At 34.6% G+C, this 16,496-nt stretch overlaps 2 protein-coding genes across 7 annotated transcripts; one reads left to right on the top strand and one right to left on the bottom strand.

Moving 5' to 3' along the window:
* The first annotated feature begins 3,455 nt into the window (after positions 1-3,455).
* Positions 3,456-5,974, top strand: LOC120278468 (mitochondrial import inner membrane translocase subunit Tim13). Its single transcript, XM_039285282.1, has 2 exons — positions 3,456-3,633; positions 5,587-5,974. The coding sequence occupies exons 1-2, from the start codon at positions 3,517-3,519 to the stop codon at positions 5,734-5,736; spliced, it is 267 nt and encodes an 88-aa protein (XP_039141216.1). The 5' UTR covers positions 3,456-3,516; the 3' UTR covers positions 5,737-5,974.
* Positions 5,975-6,700: 726 nt separating this feature from the next.
* LOC120260119 (protein LATE ELONGATED HYPOCOTYL-like) lies at positions 6,701-15,666 on the bottom strand. 6 transcript variants are annotated; one of them, XM_039267565.1, is made up of 7 exons: positions 15,400-15,663; positions 15,119-15,296; positions 14,906-15,017; positions 13,788-13,849; positions 8,794-9,018; positions 7,366-8,700; positions 6,701-7,273 (listed from the first exon to the last, which is right to left on the bottom strand). In XM_039267565.1, the coding sequence occupies exons 2-7, from the start codon at positions 15,176-15,178 to the stop codon at positions 6,902-6,904; spliced, it is 2,166 nt and encodes a 721-aa protein (XP_039123499.1). In that variant the 5' UTR covers positions 15,179-15,296; positions 15,400-15,663; the 3' UTR covers positions 6,701-6,901. The 6 variants fall into 6 exon arrangements, with proteins under 6 accessions (XP_039123499.1, XP_039123508.1, XP_039123502.1 ...); XM_039267574.1 differs by having other exon boundaries at positions 15,119-15,256; XM_039267568.1 differs by having other exon boundaries at positions 15,430-15,663.
* Positions 15,667-16,496: the final 830 nt, after the last annotated feature.

Raw genomic sequence — 16,496 nt, 5'->3', positions numbered from 1 at the left:
AAAACAAAAACAAAATTAGTGGAGAAAAAAGACATGAGGTTTGTGATGTATTTGCATGACTCTATAGCACTCTTGAGCAATTAACAAGTTAATTTCTTTCTTGTCTTTGGATTTAAACACTTGCAAAAATTGCATAAATAGTTTTAGTAATACGAAGATTGAGCTGCAAGCCTGCTCTTTTGTTAGACTCTTATGCCATCTGGTGCATAAAAGATTTCTACTACTAGCTCCCTTGGTAAACTCACATGTAAACTTCCATAAATAGTTTGATAAGACTTATAAATTAACCGAACCTAATTAATATTATATTATTTGTGTATATGCTTTTGGTTGCTTTGTGGTGACCTTTCAACCCAAACCAAAACCCTAACCCTAACCCTAAGAAATACATTGGGCAAAGTTCTGGTCCCCAGATGCAACTTGAGTTTCAATATTTGTTTCCTAATTGTACGGACCAATCTTATTTGTTGAGCTTTACGTCCTTCACATTAATTTATTTACTTCACTTTGCCAAATTGTTCTTAATGACAAGATTAGTTTAAGCATGTGTCACTTTCTTTCATTTTTCAATTGATTTTTTTAAGTATTAAAATTAAATAAAGATTCACAAGTCTAAGCCGGTTTGGCCGGGAAGCAGAGAAAAAATGGAAGGCTATAGTTTATTAAATTACACAATTATTTTTTTATTATTTCAGTACTGTTAACATAACTATTACCATTAATTGCTTCAATCGAAAACATACTACGTCAGCAGCTGGAATAGGGCTTGCATCATAATCTTTTTCACCAACTTTTTATACATATATACATACATACATTGCATACATATATATACACACACACAATTTCATGGAGGTATGTGAGAAAAAAATCAATTTATTTATTATTAACCAAGAGAGATCTCTAAATGCTATCATAATTTTCAACTATTTAGAAAAAAACTTACATTTTTCACAAGTTTTTTTTTTAACTTTTTATATTGTTTTCTATGAACATTAGTATCAACAATTAGATTTCAATTCAACGGTTGTTCACTGTTTAATGAATAATTAATATCACTGTACTTATAACTAATTGTTAGAGAAAGCAGAAATTGAAAAAGAATTTAGTGGATTTTGAGGCGTGTAGGAACACTGTCTTTTAGGAATTTATCGCCCTCAGGTCTGTACCAGGTTTTGCAACAATTCCCTCAGGATACAACAAAATCCCAATATCAAACTTTGCAGAAAAATAATAATATATGTGAGAACTTTTCTATATTTAAAGAAGGTAAAGAGGTGTGAACAACGGTTGGATTTGTCTATTAGAGATAATGACTGGTATCTCTTCGTTAAAAAAATAATAATAATAATTTTTAATTCAACCCAAATGCCCATTCATAGATTAAATAAATAAATATAATTTTAATAATAAATATATAAAAATATTGAAGGGCCTCCTTGCACTTTTCTCAAATTCAATTACTTAATTTCTTTATTATCTTGTATTATATAAATATATGTACGATCTTCTCTTTAACCGATGTGGGACTAAACTGTTCACACATACTATACTAACATTAATGACACAGTATAGTGCTTTCATCTAAACCATCATATCGTGCAATAACCCAATCAATATAAATTATCTAACCATATTTCTAATAGCACTGTAACAAACTTTATATAAACAAAACACCCACTAATGAGCCCTTTCCTCGCTCTGTCTCTCTATGATCTTTACTGTTTTCAACTGCGGATGTTCGCAGTTGAAGTTTAATATATATGTGGCTCACAAGCATGCATTGTCACTTACACAATCACACATTACTAGCAATGCGTGTAAGTTATTTTGTTTGTTCGATAATGTTTGTGTGAGTTTACTAGAGCCAACATGCTTGTGATCTCATTCTCCATGAACTTAGAAGTTGTTGGACAAAGCTTGTTGAGATGTGATGTGTGAGCTTATCAATTAGGGATGGCAACGGGTCGGGTTAGGTGCGGGTATTACCATACCCGTACCCGTACTCGATACCCCACTAATATACCCGAATCCGAACCCGAACCCAACGGGTTTTAAAAACCCATGACCAGACTCGCACTCTGACGGAGATATCCCGCCCTCACCTCAATATTAAAAAAATTAATAAAAAATATATTATTTATATAAAAAAATAACTTAAAAGTAATTATAATTTTTTATAAAATAAAATTATTATAAAATTGCAAGACCAAACAAAGAGGAAAAATAAAAAATTCTAAATTGTTAAGTTGTAGAACATATTAGTATATATATGTGTATATATATATTTATTATATAAATATTTTAGTAATTTTAATTTCGGGTCGTGTACGGGTTCGGGTACGGGTCGGGTATTAGAATTCCCATACCCGCACCCGCACTCCGTTTCATACAAGTCGGAGTTTTACTGAACCCGACCCAAACCCCGATCAATCGGGTTTTTACCCGTCAAACTCGTGGTCGGGTCGGGTTGGGTCGAGGTATGTATGTATTGCCATCTCTATTATCAATAAGTCCACTTAAAAAATCTTTTTAGAAAAAAAGATGGGAAGTATATTTAAAAATTCCAAATATCTAAAAGCTTAAACAAAAATTTGTGAGAGCTTTATTGTACCTTCTTCCTATTATTAATAATTATGAATTTAATTGTATCTAGGACTAAAGATTTCCAAAGAATTATAAATACTTTTCAAAAGTTAAGCGCAATCTAACACACAGAATACTTTATTCCTGAATTGGTTTATTTATTAGATGAAAGCTCTCATATAATTTTAAATTATTTTACTTTTTAATTTTTTTTAATGAATATACTCTTATAATAACTTGAATTCCATAAATGCCAACAAAGTGAAGTTTCTCCAATTATATACTTTTGAAAAGCTAAGATTCTGTACACTATTTACCCCGGGATTTTTATATTATTATTTATTGTACATCCGGGTTCTAGTACTGTTTGGTACTGTTTATATTCATATAAAAAAGGGGCTTGTCGTCTATTATTCAAAAAAAAAAAAAACTAAAATTCTTGTGTATGTATACACCTATAGTATTTAATTAGGGTTGTTGCAATAAATTATTGAATTATTTTGTATATTTTTTCTTTGGTCATCTCAGATTGAATTTTTTTATTTTCTAAATATTTTGGTTAAGTGAATAAATATAATAATTATACAATAAAATACACTTTGAAAGTATAAATTTTTTTTTCTAAGTAGCTATATCTCAAAATGGAAAAATATACATAAAAAAATAAAATAACATTCATAATTTTCTATAAAACATTAATATTTAGACATGCACATATATGTAATATTAGAAATTTAAAAGAATTTCATCATTTATTTATTTATTAGTAAATAATAATAATAATAATAATAATCTCAATTTTCTTTAAATGTTTTAAAAAAAGATTTAAATTAAAAAAAAAAAGATAAAATTGTTTGATATTAAACCCTCGTTTTGGAACTAGGGTTTTCACTCGGCCTCTTTTCTCCATCCTCCTCGCAAAGGTCGGCAATGGATGCCTTTTCATCGTCGTCACCCTCCAATGGCTCCTCTTCCGCCTCGCCGGAGGCCCTCATGGATCAACTGAAGTCCCAGCTCGCTCAGGCGTACGCTGAGGAGTTCCTTGAGGTCCGTTCCTTTCTTGTTTCTTCGATTTTTTTGTGTTTTCTCTTCAATCTAATGTTGATATAAGTACGCACAAATTCATTCAATTTTTTCAATTGATTGATCGAACTTGCAGTTGATTTTAATCATTGAATATATATATTTTTTAATTTTCGGGTATTCAATTTGACTTTCAATATTGCAAGTCTATTATATATTTTGATCTCTGTGTGTACTTTGTGGTTGAATTGGAGAAGAATGGTTTGAGAATTGGTCCAAAGTTATTGTTAAATCAGTGATTTGATATTGTTTAAGCACTTGTTATTGTTTATTAACAGAAATTCCCATGATGTTAGAATTTTTTTTTTCCTAGAATATTATTCTATGTCAATGTGGGTTTATTATGATATATATTTTTAATGTTGTCTTGATTTTGCTTGCCTGTACTCACCAATCAGAAGTGTATGGACTATTCAACAATGGATGATGGGATGGTTGTGCTAAGTTTAATGCATGTTGATAAGTCTTTCTTTGTTGTTATTGAACGGAACCTTGTTCGGATTGAACTCAGCGTGCATGATTGCTGATCTTGATTTTTAATTAATTTCTGGCTTCACTTGATAGGTTTTGGTTGTATTTTTTGCCAGTTCACCTAATCATGATAGTTTGAAGAATTATATTCAGAATTATACTTGGCATTGTTTACAACATCATGCTTTCTGATTATTGCAAACAGACACGTTGTTCTGTTTGTTGCAGTGTCAACTTCTTCATTTTATTGCCCGATCATTGTCTGGATCGTTCTTATCGATAAAAGAAAAATCTTCAAGTCGTGTCAAGAGCTATCATGAAAAATTGTTAAGGTTTTCATCAGCAGCTGTCTGGCATTCTGTGTAGACTATTAATTTAATAATTTGCTTTTGAGGCTTAGCTGCTTAACTTGGCTTCTTTAGCAATTTATCTGTCATAGAGTTATGTATTTCTTATAGTAGGTGTCTTGGCAGAGATGCCCATTTGGATCCAGCTAGAGTACATAAGGCATCTTCCTTAAGTTTTAAGGCCCCTTTGTGTCTACAATTATTATTTACTGCAGTCAAACATGATAATAACCTATTGTTGTAATTTATATATTATACATCTGTGTCACCTGTAAAATAATTGTGGGATGTTCTTGTGCTCAGAAGATATGTCTGTACTGCATACAGCCACAATAAGCCAAGATATCGCACTCATCACTTCTACCATGCTTCAGTTCTAGACACTAAGCATAAGAGGATCATTCAGTTCAGTGTGGTGACTTAGCTGCATGTATATTGCATCTGTGTGCTGTTAGTTCAGTCAACTGAATGGGTGTATATTGCATAGTTGGGAGATTACGCTAGTTAGTTTGTAATTGCTTAATGTCATATTTGGAATCAATTTAGCTTATAGGGAGGACAAAGCATCTTCTTCAATGTGTAAATAAGGGCAATGCAATTTTTTAAAACATTTTGATTCCTCCCATATTAAACAAGTTTATCTTATGCTGGAGATTTCAGTCATGTTGTTTGTTTCTTTTTCTTTTTTTTGTGAAATGTGGTATTAATTAAACTTATATAACATTATATGGAGGGGTATTTCTTGGTCATCAATCATCCTTTTTAACATGTTTTCTAAAAGACAACAACTATTATATGTTTGTTAAGTGTAGTTTCTTTTCATTTATAGGGTCATTGGGTGGTTTTCTTGGCATTTTTTGTGTGTTATTCACTTTCTATGTGTCAGTATATAGCTCAGTGATTTTAGCATCATGTTCACCATCCTATAAGATTGTTTTTATCATTTACAATGAATAATTTTTTGGATGAGATGTACAATATTTTCTCATTAGGAGCACAAAACCAATTCTAATCATAGACAATTGTTATTCATTCACCTTGACATATACTAATTCTATAGTATCATATCTTAGTTATTTACTTCATTTACTTTCCTCAGACAGTAAGAAGCAAGTGTTTCGCGAAGTGCATCACAAAGCCTGGATCGAGCTTGAGTGGCAGTGAGAGCAGTTGCATCTCAAGGTGTGTGGACCGGTACATTGAGGCAACGGGTATTATCGGCCGTGCTCTGTTTAATTCCCCGCGTTAATTGCCAAGTTTCCAAAATTCATACCATGGCATGAGAGAACTGTTGACTGGCTCAGTTCTTTATGGAAAAGAACCAAACCATCCTCTGCTATTCATAGAAGCTGATCTATTGTCTGAAAACTTGCTTTGCATGAACCCTGCTGGTGTAAAGCGTGTTTTCTAAATCTTTTGTTTTAAATATTTTTATTCGCAAGGGGACGCCCGGCGCATTTATTTGATTACAAGAACCTGTTTTTCTAGTTGCCTTGTGTTTGGTTGGCTCAACAGGAAGAAAACAAGAAGGATTAGCAGATGAAAAACTAGGCATTCATGTGATTTTTTTGTTTGTTTTTCTTCTACAGCATCATTAAAGAAGGGAAAACCGGGCGCACAAAGCCTTCTTTAAGCTTAGTTTTAAAATTTATCCTGCCAACATTTAAAAAAAAAAAAAAACTATCTTCAAAGCAACTTGTAAGTTTTAGAGGAAAAAGAAATTATTTATAGCAGCAAAACAAGAAAAGCAATGCTGCGGTATATTCTCAAATGCGTGTGTATAATTGCAAATGAAGAAAAAAAAAATTAATTCACAAGCACAAACAATTGACATTTTACCTATTCTCCAAAATATTGGTCCATACCAATGCCTAAAATGTGCAAGGCTCCTTAAATATTAATCACTTTGGCAAATGCTCAATTATGTATAATCAACCAAACAGTAAATATGCAAATCTCCATTTGCAAGAAGGAATATATATATATATATATATAAACAAGATGCTTTGGGTCAATCATTGATAAGGTCTGCTACATTTTGGAAACACTATGCAGGGCCTGGATTGATTTGCAAGAGATTCACTAATTTCCAGTCCAATGACATGGTTCTCAATTGAAAAGCCAAGTTTAACCAGCTTGATAATAACTGCAAAGCATGGGGAGAGTTTAAAAAAACAAAGCACATACCATTCAGCAGAAGCAACCCACCCATGTTGTCCAAGGCCTGACAAACTGCTTCCAATTAGATACCGAAATTAAAACAAGTCATGAGAGAGTAGTATTTGCAGCAATAGCAGAAGCTAATAGTGTTTAAACAGGTTTCAAAAGTCATATATGAGCCTTCAGACAAGAGTTGATTTTGCAAGCGGAGAATCACTAATTATTGCAAGTGCATGAAATACTATACTATTAAATCAGGTTGAACCGTGTTCTCCGTCCAGTCTCATTCTCTTATTAACATTATCTTCATTGGGTACAACCCTGTTCTCCTTGACCTCCATGGAGCACCTCTTGTAAGGTTTGAATCCTGTTCGACGAGCTTTGAGTTTTGCGTATGCAAGTTTATTCATCAAGCAACAACCTTTATCTGTGTCGCCGTTTTGTTTCATTGCTGAATGGTCTTCCTTAGGTAATTCTTCAGAGTGATGCATCATATCAGTTGGGGAACATGCAATGCTGTTGAGATCTACTGCCATTGTAGCAGCTCCATTATCATCCCGGTGTGGAGGTGAGAAGCTCTGTGGTAAGACTGCTCGAGTGAAGAGGGCTTGGAAGGCAAGGCGACCCTGACAAGATTAAGATACATTAGAGCAGTTATGGCTGTTTTGAAGGTAGAGGATTATAAATACAGTAAAGGAATAATTTTACTGATGGTAACCTCTTCAGAGACCTCCTTCCAAGCTTCATATGTGGTTCCACTGCCTCTGGCTCGGCGATGGTTAGTCTCACTGGATGGACAGCTTGAATGTACCTGCTTAGCATCTTTGGGTTCAGATTGCTTCTCCATTGCATTCACTAATTCTACTTCGCTGCTGGAAGGTGTGTTGGAGCTGCAGGACGAACGATCAGCTTTATTCTTGCTCCCATTATCCGTGCCAAGTAATTTCTGATCACTATTGCATTGTAACTTTTCACCTAGCTCACTCTCATCCAAGTCTGAGGATGCCGATGATTCCAGTGAAAGATTTTTCGCTGGAAGGCCAGAAAGTTCAGTGCTCACAAGTTTCTGATCTTCTGCGGGAGGTCTAACTGTCTCGTTTCTTTTGTCAATACCTGGAGCTTGGGCCATATCAGTTGGTGGTACTGTTGCTGTGGTGGTTGGAGCAAATGGAAAGTCAGCTTGAAGATGATGAGGGAAAAATGGCAATAATCCATGAGTAGTCCACCATGCTGCAGCAGCTGCAACTGTGGCAGTGGCAATGGCTGCTATGTTTGGAGTGGAATTCATCTGACTTGCTGGAGCTGGAGCTTCCCCATCCAATACTTCTGAAGTTGTATTACCGACCGTATCAATGTCTGCATGTGGCCAGAATGATGCAGCCATACAAGCTGCTGCATGAACTGCTGGATTTTGCAACAAGGTGGAGACAATAAGGCTTGAAAATGTTGATGAGAAATTCATGAATGATCTATAAGCAACATCTTGATTAGTACCAAATAGAGCATAAGGTGTAAATGAAGGAACTGGCTGAGGAATAGCAGATGTCCCAGGGTTGGAATATTCTGGTATTGCAGTTCCCATGGAAGTTATGAATGGACTAACATTAGGTTGAACCCCAGGATTGAGAGCTACTGGGGCGGGGATCTTCCCGTCGGACAGCTCAGTTTCTGTGCTTTTTGCGCTGGTGCTTTCTTTCAATGGCATACTAACATGTTTCTGATAGCTATGGAAACCTTGCCAATTCTCTGGTTTCTCCGACATGTTTGTGTTCTCTTCTATAGCAGGTGCCACCTGCAGGGTTCCACACACTCCTTTCTTTTCATAGTTGGCTACAACATTTGATTTGGGCTCCTCATTTCCTTTTGACATTGGGGTCTTCTCTTCAGTTTTCCCCACCGTAGGGACAAATTCCCTGAATGAACTAGGTTTTGAGCACTGTCTATGTACAGATGACATAGGAGCAAATGGCACATCCTGGAAGAGATTATGTTCTGAGCAGCTGCCAGCTTCAGAAGTTTCTTTTCTTCCGTGTGTTTCCAGTGCACCAGATTTCTATCAAATGGTGATGACAGATGATAAGCAAACAAATCATGAATATTTGGAAATATATTATACGCTAAGGACTGGTGAGTGAGAAAAATGTACCTCTTTGGATGTTATCTTGTCATTGCCCAAACATTGTGAAGTGGTTCTCAGAGGGTGTGATTTTGACACTTTCTCATCTTTCATTTCTGCAGATGAAGATAAAGAACCCGGCCCTGTCTTTCGAGGATATGGGTTGCTTGGTTTCCTTTTGGGTCGTGGAGGAGGGATATCTATGTCATGAGCTTGACCCAAGGGAATCCCTTTCAGAAGAGCTTCTTTTTCCAGCTGCAGTAGAATTGTCAGCCAACTAAACAGAAAAATGTTTCATTCACAAAATATTCTATTAATGATGTTAGCTAATGCAAGTGGCGAATTAATTTGAAAAACTGCCAAACATGCACCATAACAGACTCAGTTTGCATCTTAACAAATATATGGTATACTATTATAAATAAATATCACTTAATTTTAATTTCACATTTTTCGAACTTTAAATTATAGAGCAACTCATTGCATACTCTTTTGTTAATCCAGATGATGTGTGCATATTTTTTGGTGCTTGTTTTGGAAGTCTTTCTCTATTTGGGTAGTTACCACAAACTCGTGGGCCATAGATGGAGTTGCTAACATAACTGATAATGGAGAATCTACTAATAAAGTAAGGATGATTGATTAGGAAATCTCACTGAAGTTGAAGATTTGAACTCAAAGGTTCTAACTTCTTGGTTTCGAAACACCATTCTCTTCTTGCCTATGATAATCACCCTCTCTTTTAGTTAATTTTGTCCTTACATTTTAGTTTCTCTGAGTGTAATTGAAAGGAATGTCACTATCTCACCGTTTTGACCTTTTCCTCACATACAAAATGGATGCATGGGAAGAGCTTGTATTGTGATGCCACCCTAATGTTTCTTCCCACAGACAAACAGATAGAAAGGGGTTTATTCTATTCATGCCCACTTAACCTTCATATGAATTAAAAGTGGATTTTATAACCTCATTAATTCCCGATCAACATTAAACCTCCACAGAAAATCACCATGATCACCTTGCACCTCTGTGCATTATATCTTGGTGCTACCAATAGAGAGAGAGAGAGAGAGAGAGACAAACAGAGAGAGAAGAGAGGAAGGCGTTGTCTTCAATTCTTTGACAAAAACAGTCCATTTCAAATCAAAAGGAGAATTACAGTTCCGAGTAAGGCATGTGTTCCAAGCTAAAGGCTGGTTAGGAACCTAGGAGCCTCAGGAAATCTTACACTAGCTCAAGTGAGGAATACTTGGGACATATTAAGAGAAGATCAACCAATCAATGTTAAATACTGTTACTGGGAATGATAATGATTCTGGACAAAACATTGTTCTAAGAGTTGACATTCTTTTAACCAAATATTATTATTAGAAACGATTCAGGACTATATGATATTGAGTGAGCGCAATTGTCTTTCTTCTTCTTCTATGAACTAATAGCTTAGAAACCCTACATGTGATTGCTTGGTTTTCCCTTTAATGTCTCTCTAATGCAGGAGATACCAACTAGGTTGAATTGAATAACCTAAGTTTAACTTTGAGAGTGTGAAAGATCAAATAGCTTATGCTACATTAGAAGGTAGACTACCAATATGCAAGCAATGCCATTCAAATTAGATAAAAAGAAACATTATCATCATGCTCAAAAGAAAGACCAAACAAAGAAAAGCTAAAGAAAGTATTATATGTAGCAGATATGGCTTTCAAATTGAATTTCAACTTTTAAAGAACTCTAAATTACCTTGGTATGATAAGTTCACATTCTTGATCATCTCTGTGCAGTCTTAAAATACTTCCATTCAAGATTAAAGTTTCTGAAAAATTCTAGAACTTTCTATAGATTTATGAAAAATTCAATAATTTCCACAGAGGTCGGCTTGTTTTGGTTAGAAAAGAAAATAATGCAACATGAAAAGAAAAGAAATGAAAATATTACAATATTTTAGAACAAATACAAAGGAAAACAAAAGGAATACAAGTTGTCTGTTCGTCAAAAGCATAGCGAGTACCTTGAACTCGTACGAAGGATTATGCCACATCAAGGACAAGGCAGAAAGTGGGATAAACACTCTAAATTTCCCATAATACCATGACTCCATTAAAATCTCACAAGTTGCAGTCTTTATCCAAAAACTGAAATTATATTATTATCTAAAGCAACATAGAGTTTGTTCACATGAACAATTTGAGGATGCCTCGACTCAAATAATGCACTGATCTTCATTGGCACACATCCAACATTAGAACCAAAGTGGATGATCTAAGCATAAATCTGCACCTCCTATCTTTTGTTCACAACCTCTATAGACTATCCACCCTAATTCAGCCCGGTTGCCACAAACAAGCCTTTCCCTAATCCTAAACATCTACACATTTGGATCTCTATTACTTTGGGTTTATTATCCCACATTCCCCACTTGAAATCTGAGCAATGTGTTTAGTAGTCCTACATCATAAACTCTCCCAATTGGTCAGCAACCACGGCAGCCTTCAAAACTTGACCAAACGCTTCAAATGGGCATCCCATGCAATAAGTGACAACATCATGCTTATGCCAATGAGGCTGGTGTGTATGTCAAATATCACCAAGTAGTGAAAACCACCATAACATATGAATGAAAACCATAAATGATCACAAATTCAAGTCAAAACTCACAACATGCTAAAGGATCTCTTGAAAAGGTAAAATATAAAACAAACTAACAAAAAATAAAACCTCAAAAAAAAAAAAAAATGTTCAGTTCATTGAAAATAATAAATAAAATCAAACAGAAAACTGCATTTGAAGGTTAAAGAAAAACTTCATTTTTATAATGGGCAATGCAAGAGTTCACAAAGGCAATAATATCAGAACATCCTAGTGGTGTTTTAAATCCTTGTATTTACTGTTATCATCTTAATTCATGTTCTTTTAATATGTGGTTTTGCTTACCCACATCATCTTGAATCATCTTACCCCTTCATGGAAGTGCAAGTGCAATACTTAGTCTGCAACGTGAATAGCCAAACCATCTTAACTAATAATTTTGCCTTATTTTCCAATTAAAACTAATAGATCTGTATAGTGGTACTCAAACGGAAACTACCACTACTTTAGCACTATATCTTCATTTACAATCATATTTTATTTTTCATTTCCACAACTTCAATTGCTTATTCTTCATTAATTAGATGCGTCTGTCATCTTGTTACATCCTAAAATCCCAAAGTTTTGTACCATGAGCAACAAAAGTCCAATCGCAGATACAAGAAAATCCATTCCAACAATTCATAGAGATTCAAGGATCATCCACTACTCCAGTTCTTCAACCAACATTGCCCTTATGGGTAGCATCTTTCTCATCTCTCCAACTTTTGGACAATTGGCCTAAGATACAGTTCCTTTGATTTAAATCTTGCTTATCCATACATCCATCATGTACTCATTGAAGTCAAATCCAATATACTTGATCTTCAGCTTAACCTTAATCCTCAAGATTTTGAAGTGTCTCCATACTTCCTATTTAACATATACAGGCATTCAATTATTTCATGATTCAAACAATATCATTTGCCAGATCATGTATTGAGGGATTTCATCTATTACTATTACAAAAGGAAAGAGAAGCAAAGCTGCACTTGGTGCAACCATATTGTGAATTTGTGTTTGTCATATTCCCACTATTGCTTACCTTAGTAGCTCTGTAAAGATCTCCAATCATCTTAATTGAGTCAATATTTATTGCATTTTTTTCCTTAACTCCACAACCTCAGTTCATTAGGTTTTAGGGTTTCTGTTTCTTTTTTTAATCATTAATTGTTAAATGAGCATATTGCCAATTCTATTAAATTTTCAAATAAGTGAAAATGCGAGAACAGTCTCTCAAGTTAATCTTCCAAATGTAAGGCCAGAACAGTTCTCTACACCCTTAGTCCCACATTAATCTACTCTGAACCACAGTCCACTAAAGTCCTATCAGAGAGGACTCATGAGATGTATCCTGCAATCCAACACTATATAATTGCCTTTGATTGTCAAAAGTATTCATGCATCAGTTATTTGGCATCAACATCATTAAAGACAGTAGTGATCTGCATGATGTAAATTTTAGCAAAACATCTCCCAACCTCAATGTGAATCCCATAATGCATGAATGCTTTTCCTATTTTCATTTACTTTTCTCCCTCTCTTCTAATCAATAATTTCTTTGAAATAAATCTATGAGTTTTCTTTCAAGAGGAATGCTAGGTTACAATCCTTTGTCTAACTTCCAATGGAGAATATCAGGCCCCTCTACCTTTTTGGTGGAATTATTTCAGATAAGGCTAATTTGCAGATTTGCAAGAGTGAGAAAATGCAATATCCTCCTGGTTCAGTTGCTTTTCAGATAATTACGTTTGGAAAGTAAGGTCTCAGAGCTTTGTAATTTAGTTACACGCTTATACAATATCTTTTTTCTTCTCATCTTTTATTCATGTCTGACGAGATTGGCATTCTGGATACTGTTTAACATCCACTAGAAAGAGCCTGGGTAGACTAGAACCCAATAACTGCAAGTGGAAGAAGAGCTTCTTTCATAAGTGGACTAGAAAAAAGCAGTTGAGAAGAACATATTCATAAAGGGCCAAATACAAATATTTGTATGTATGTATATATATCTATATATATATATATATATACATCCAATGCGCAAGAGGCCTTGAAAACACTTGAATGGATCATTTCACTTATATTAATAAGATTAAAATGACAATTAAAACTGTATAATTGGTTATAACTTATAACAGGGACATAAAGTATTGGTTTTTAAATGTTACTTGATAACCTTATTAATTTCAGGGACATATCACAATAAGGAAGTGTTAAACAATTCATAGTGACTTTTATTACTATATGCTCAGTAAAATTCTTGAATTGCACTCAATTTAATAATCTTTAAATGATACTACCCAAAGATTTTTGTTAAAAAATGCAAATAATGTACATATTGATTAGTGAGTGAGGGTAAACAAAAAGGAAACTAAATCAAGAAAACCCAACAACACCTTTGAGAAGAACTTCTGTGCATGGCTACGAATCTGGACAGCGGTCTTGGTGCCAATATGCTCTGCATAGTGCAAAGTCCAAAACTTTTGAATCAAGGAAAACAAAAATTAAATAAAAGCAAGAGTAATAATAATGACTACCACATTAATCTTTCTGTAATTGCTCATAATTTGATTCCAAACTCAAATGATAGGGCCACTAATAAATATAAGGACACATTAACAATTGGTTGCATCTCACCTTCCAGATATGACCTTGGCTATGCCTCAGTAAACTATTACCATTTAACTGATTGAGTGCATCTAAGTTAGAGAGAAGAGACAATATATTCATTAAGGGTAAGGATTTAAAACAATAGGATTGGTAAGTCACAAAAAGGAGTGTGGCAAAGGAATTTAGGAAAGGAAAGCTGAATAGTAAATACTAAAAATAAAAATAAAAATAAAAATAAAAAATCAAAATGGAACTAGTGTGTGTGTGTGTGTGTGTGTGTGTGGTTTATAAAAGCCAAGATGGAAAAATGCCCTCAGGTTGTATATATGGGCTATAGATAGACAAGGAAAGTTGGAAACATATCATGCAAAGACAGAAAAACAAGACAAAATTAAAAGAATGGATTGATTTAATAGGATGGTGAGACTAAGATATATCTCATAAACTAATGGATGATTGTGGAAAGTTGTTAACTTATTATCCAATTGTAAGTCCCTTCTGAAATTAAAAGATAGGATAGACCAACTATCATATTTGTGCATTTTGTATTACATGAATGACCATAATTTAGTTGCAAAATAAGAAGAATGAAAAAGAAAAAACAAGATAGGAAATGAAGCCATTCTGGCTACTGGTGGGGCAGCTAAAATTAAAGAGAAAGAGAGATCTACTATTACACCAAATGAAACAATGATGTCATTGATATTGATAGTGGCACAAAGACAACTAAACAAGAAAGGAACTTGGATTGAGCTGCTGAGAACATCGGGAAAGAACAGAGACACTCTTGCTGCCGTGACCACGCATGTTGTGCAACAATATTGTACAACTCCTGGTAGGTTCATTTGATATGGATACATATAGAGATCTAGAAAAAGTAAGAGAATTTGAAGCACTTTTAAACCTTCTATGCGCTGCCATGCCCTCCCATACAACTTCAAAGCTTCAAGGAATCTGCTGTGCTCCTCCTCCGTCCATCTCTCCCTCTGCTTCGTGATCGTGTAAGGCTTCCTTGCCTACAATACCATTGACATATCAAGAAACCAAGCAAGAATATTTCCACAATCAAGAAGCTTAACAATAAAACAAGACTATAAACCGTAGCATCAAGTAACACCTTCATCACAAAGTCCTCTCCGGATGAACAAGTCTCCATTTTTGGATCCAAATTAATCATAGACGGCCAAAAACAAACAAATTTACAATCACTTAGCCTTCAAATCCTCCACAAAAAGCAAACACCCGCACTCCAAATCTGCAACCAAACGCAAATAGTACCTCATCTCAAGAATCACCTGCAAAAAACACCCAAAAGAAAAACAGAAAAGCCAGAACAAATTTCCAGCAGAACAACAAAAACATCCAAATAAATCAAGATCATATCATCAGATCCCTCACCAAATCAAATCAGCATATCCCACTACTCACTCGGTATCAACAAGAAACACCTCCAATAGATCCAACTTCTGAATCCACTCAACCATCTCTCCCCCCTTCCCATCTCTCCCCTACCTTCTTCTCCTCTTCTCCAGATCAAGAACCAACATCAAACCTCTCTCTCTCTCTCTCTCTCTCTCTCTCTCTCTCGCTGAGCTGAAGAACTTCAAGAACTGGATCACTCTCGCTCTAAAGCAAAGAAGAAGAAGAAGAAGAAGGGGGTTGGGTTGAGGGTGCTTTTTCCCTCTCTAAACGGGAGGAGAAATCTCAGCCACGATAAATTTTTAATTATTTAATTAATTTTTTTTTTAATTTTGGATAAAATAATTAGAAATAGAGGAGATGATTTGAGGCTAGGAATGAAGGGGAGGGGAGAGAGGGCACTGGAGATGATGACAAGTGGCGGAAAGTTAGTGGTGGATAAGAGGCCCGTTGCGCTTTCTCGAGGAGAGGTGGGTGGATCCAGTCCACAAGTGTAGCTGTGTTTCAGCCTTTGTGGACGGAAAAGGAGCCCGTGTGGGGGCCCGGTTGGGGAATGACGTGGCGTCGCTTTCTGATTGGTGACCGGCCATTCCCGGTACGTGGGTTTCAGGGATTGTGAATCTAGATGAATCCGAATGATTGGCACTAAATTATTAGAGTTTAATACAAAAATACATAATTGAAAATATATTTATTTGTATTATTATATAATTTCGATAAAAGTTTATAAATCATGTGTTTTCCTTTTTGTATTTTCCTGTCAAAGTGTACTAGATTAAAAAAATATATATATATATATATATAAGCATCAATCATCTAAGCACTTTTATAAATTTCTAATATATAAACATTAATGCAAGCCATTAAATTTCAATACAACAGTTATATCACTACACTTATAAATAATATCACAAATGAAAAATAAGATGTATAGTATTTTGATCTCAGTCGTTCAATCAATTTCAGCATTATATCTAAATAAATCTGCATTGTTAAACTCTAAACCTACTCAACTCTTTAATCAGTTTGTGGATTAAAAAATATAAGAAAATAAATTTTGAGAGTGAATATATATG

The sequence above is a fragment of the Dioscorea cayenensis genome, chromosome 1 (genome assembly GCF_009730915.1).
Source record: "Dioscorea cayenensis subsp. rotundata cultivar TDr96_F1 chromosome 1, TDr96_F1_v2_PseudoChromosome.rev07_lg8_w22 25.fasta, whole genome shotgun sequence".
In the NCBI taxonomy this organism is placed as follows: domain Eukaryota; kingdom Viridiplantae; phylum Streptophyta; class Magnoliopsida; order Dioscoreales; family Dioscoreaceae; genus Dioscorea; species Dioscorea cayenensis.
Note: the sequence above shows the minus strand (reverse complement) of the source record. Positions and strands in the feature narration are given on the sequence as shown.

Coding starts and splice junctions, on each gene's coding strand:
- LOC120278468 (XM_039285282.1), top strand. CDS start 3,517: ATGGATGCCTTTTCATCGTCGTCACCCTCCAATGGCTCCTCTTCCGCC. Junction 3,634..5,586: donor ACGCTGAGGAGTTCCTTGAG/GTCCGTTCCTTT, acceptor TACTTTCCTCAG/ACAGTAAGAAGCAAGTGTTT.
- LOC120260119 (XM_039267561.1), bottom strand. CDS start 15,178: ATGATTAATTTGGATCCAAAAATGGAGACTTGTTCATCCGGAGAGGAC. Junction 15,018..15,118: donor GAGAGGACTTTGTGATGAAG/GTGTTACTTGAT, acceptor ATGGTATTGTAG/GCAAGGAAGCCTTACACGAT. Junction 9,019..13,787: donor CACAGAAGTTCTTCTCAAAG/GTGTTGTTGGGT, acceptor ATTCTACTGCAG/CTGGAAAAAGAAGCTCTTCT.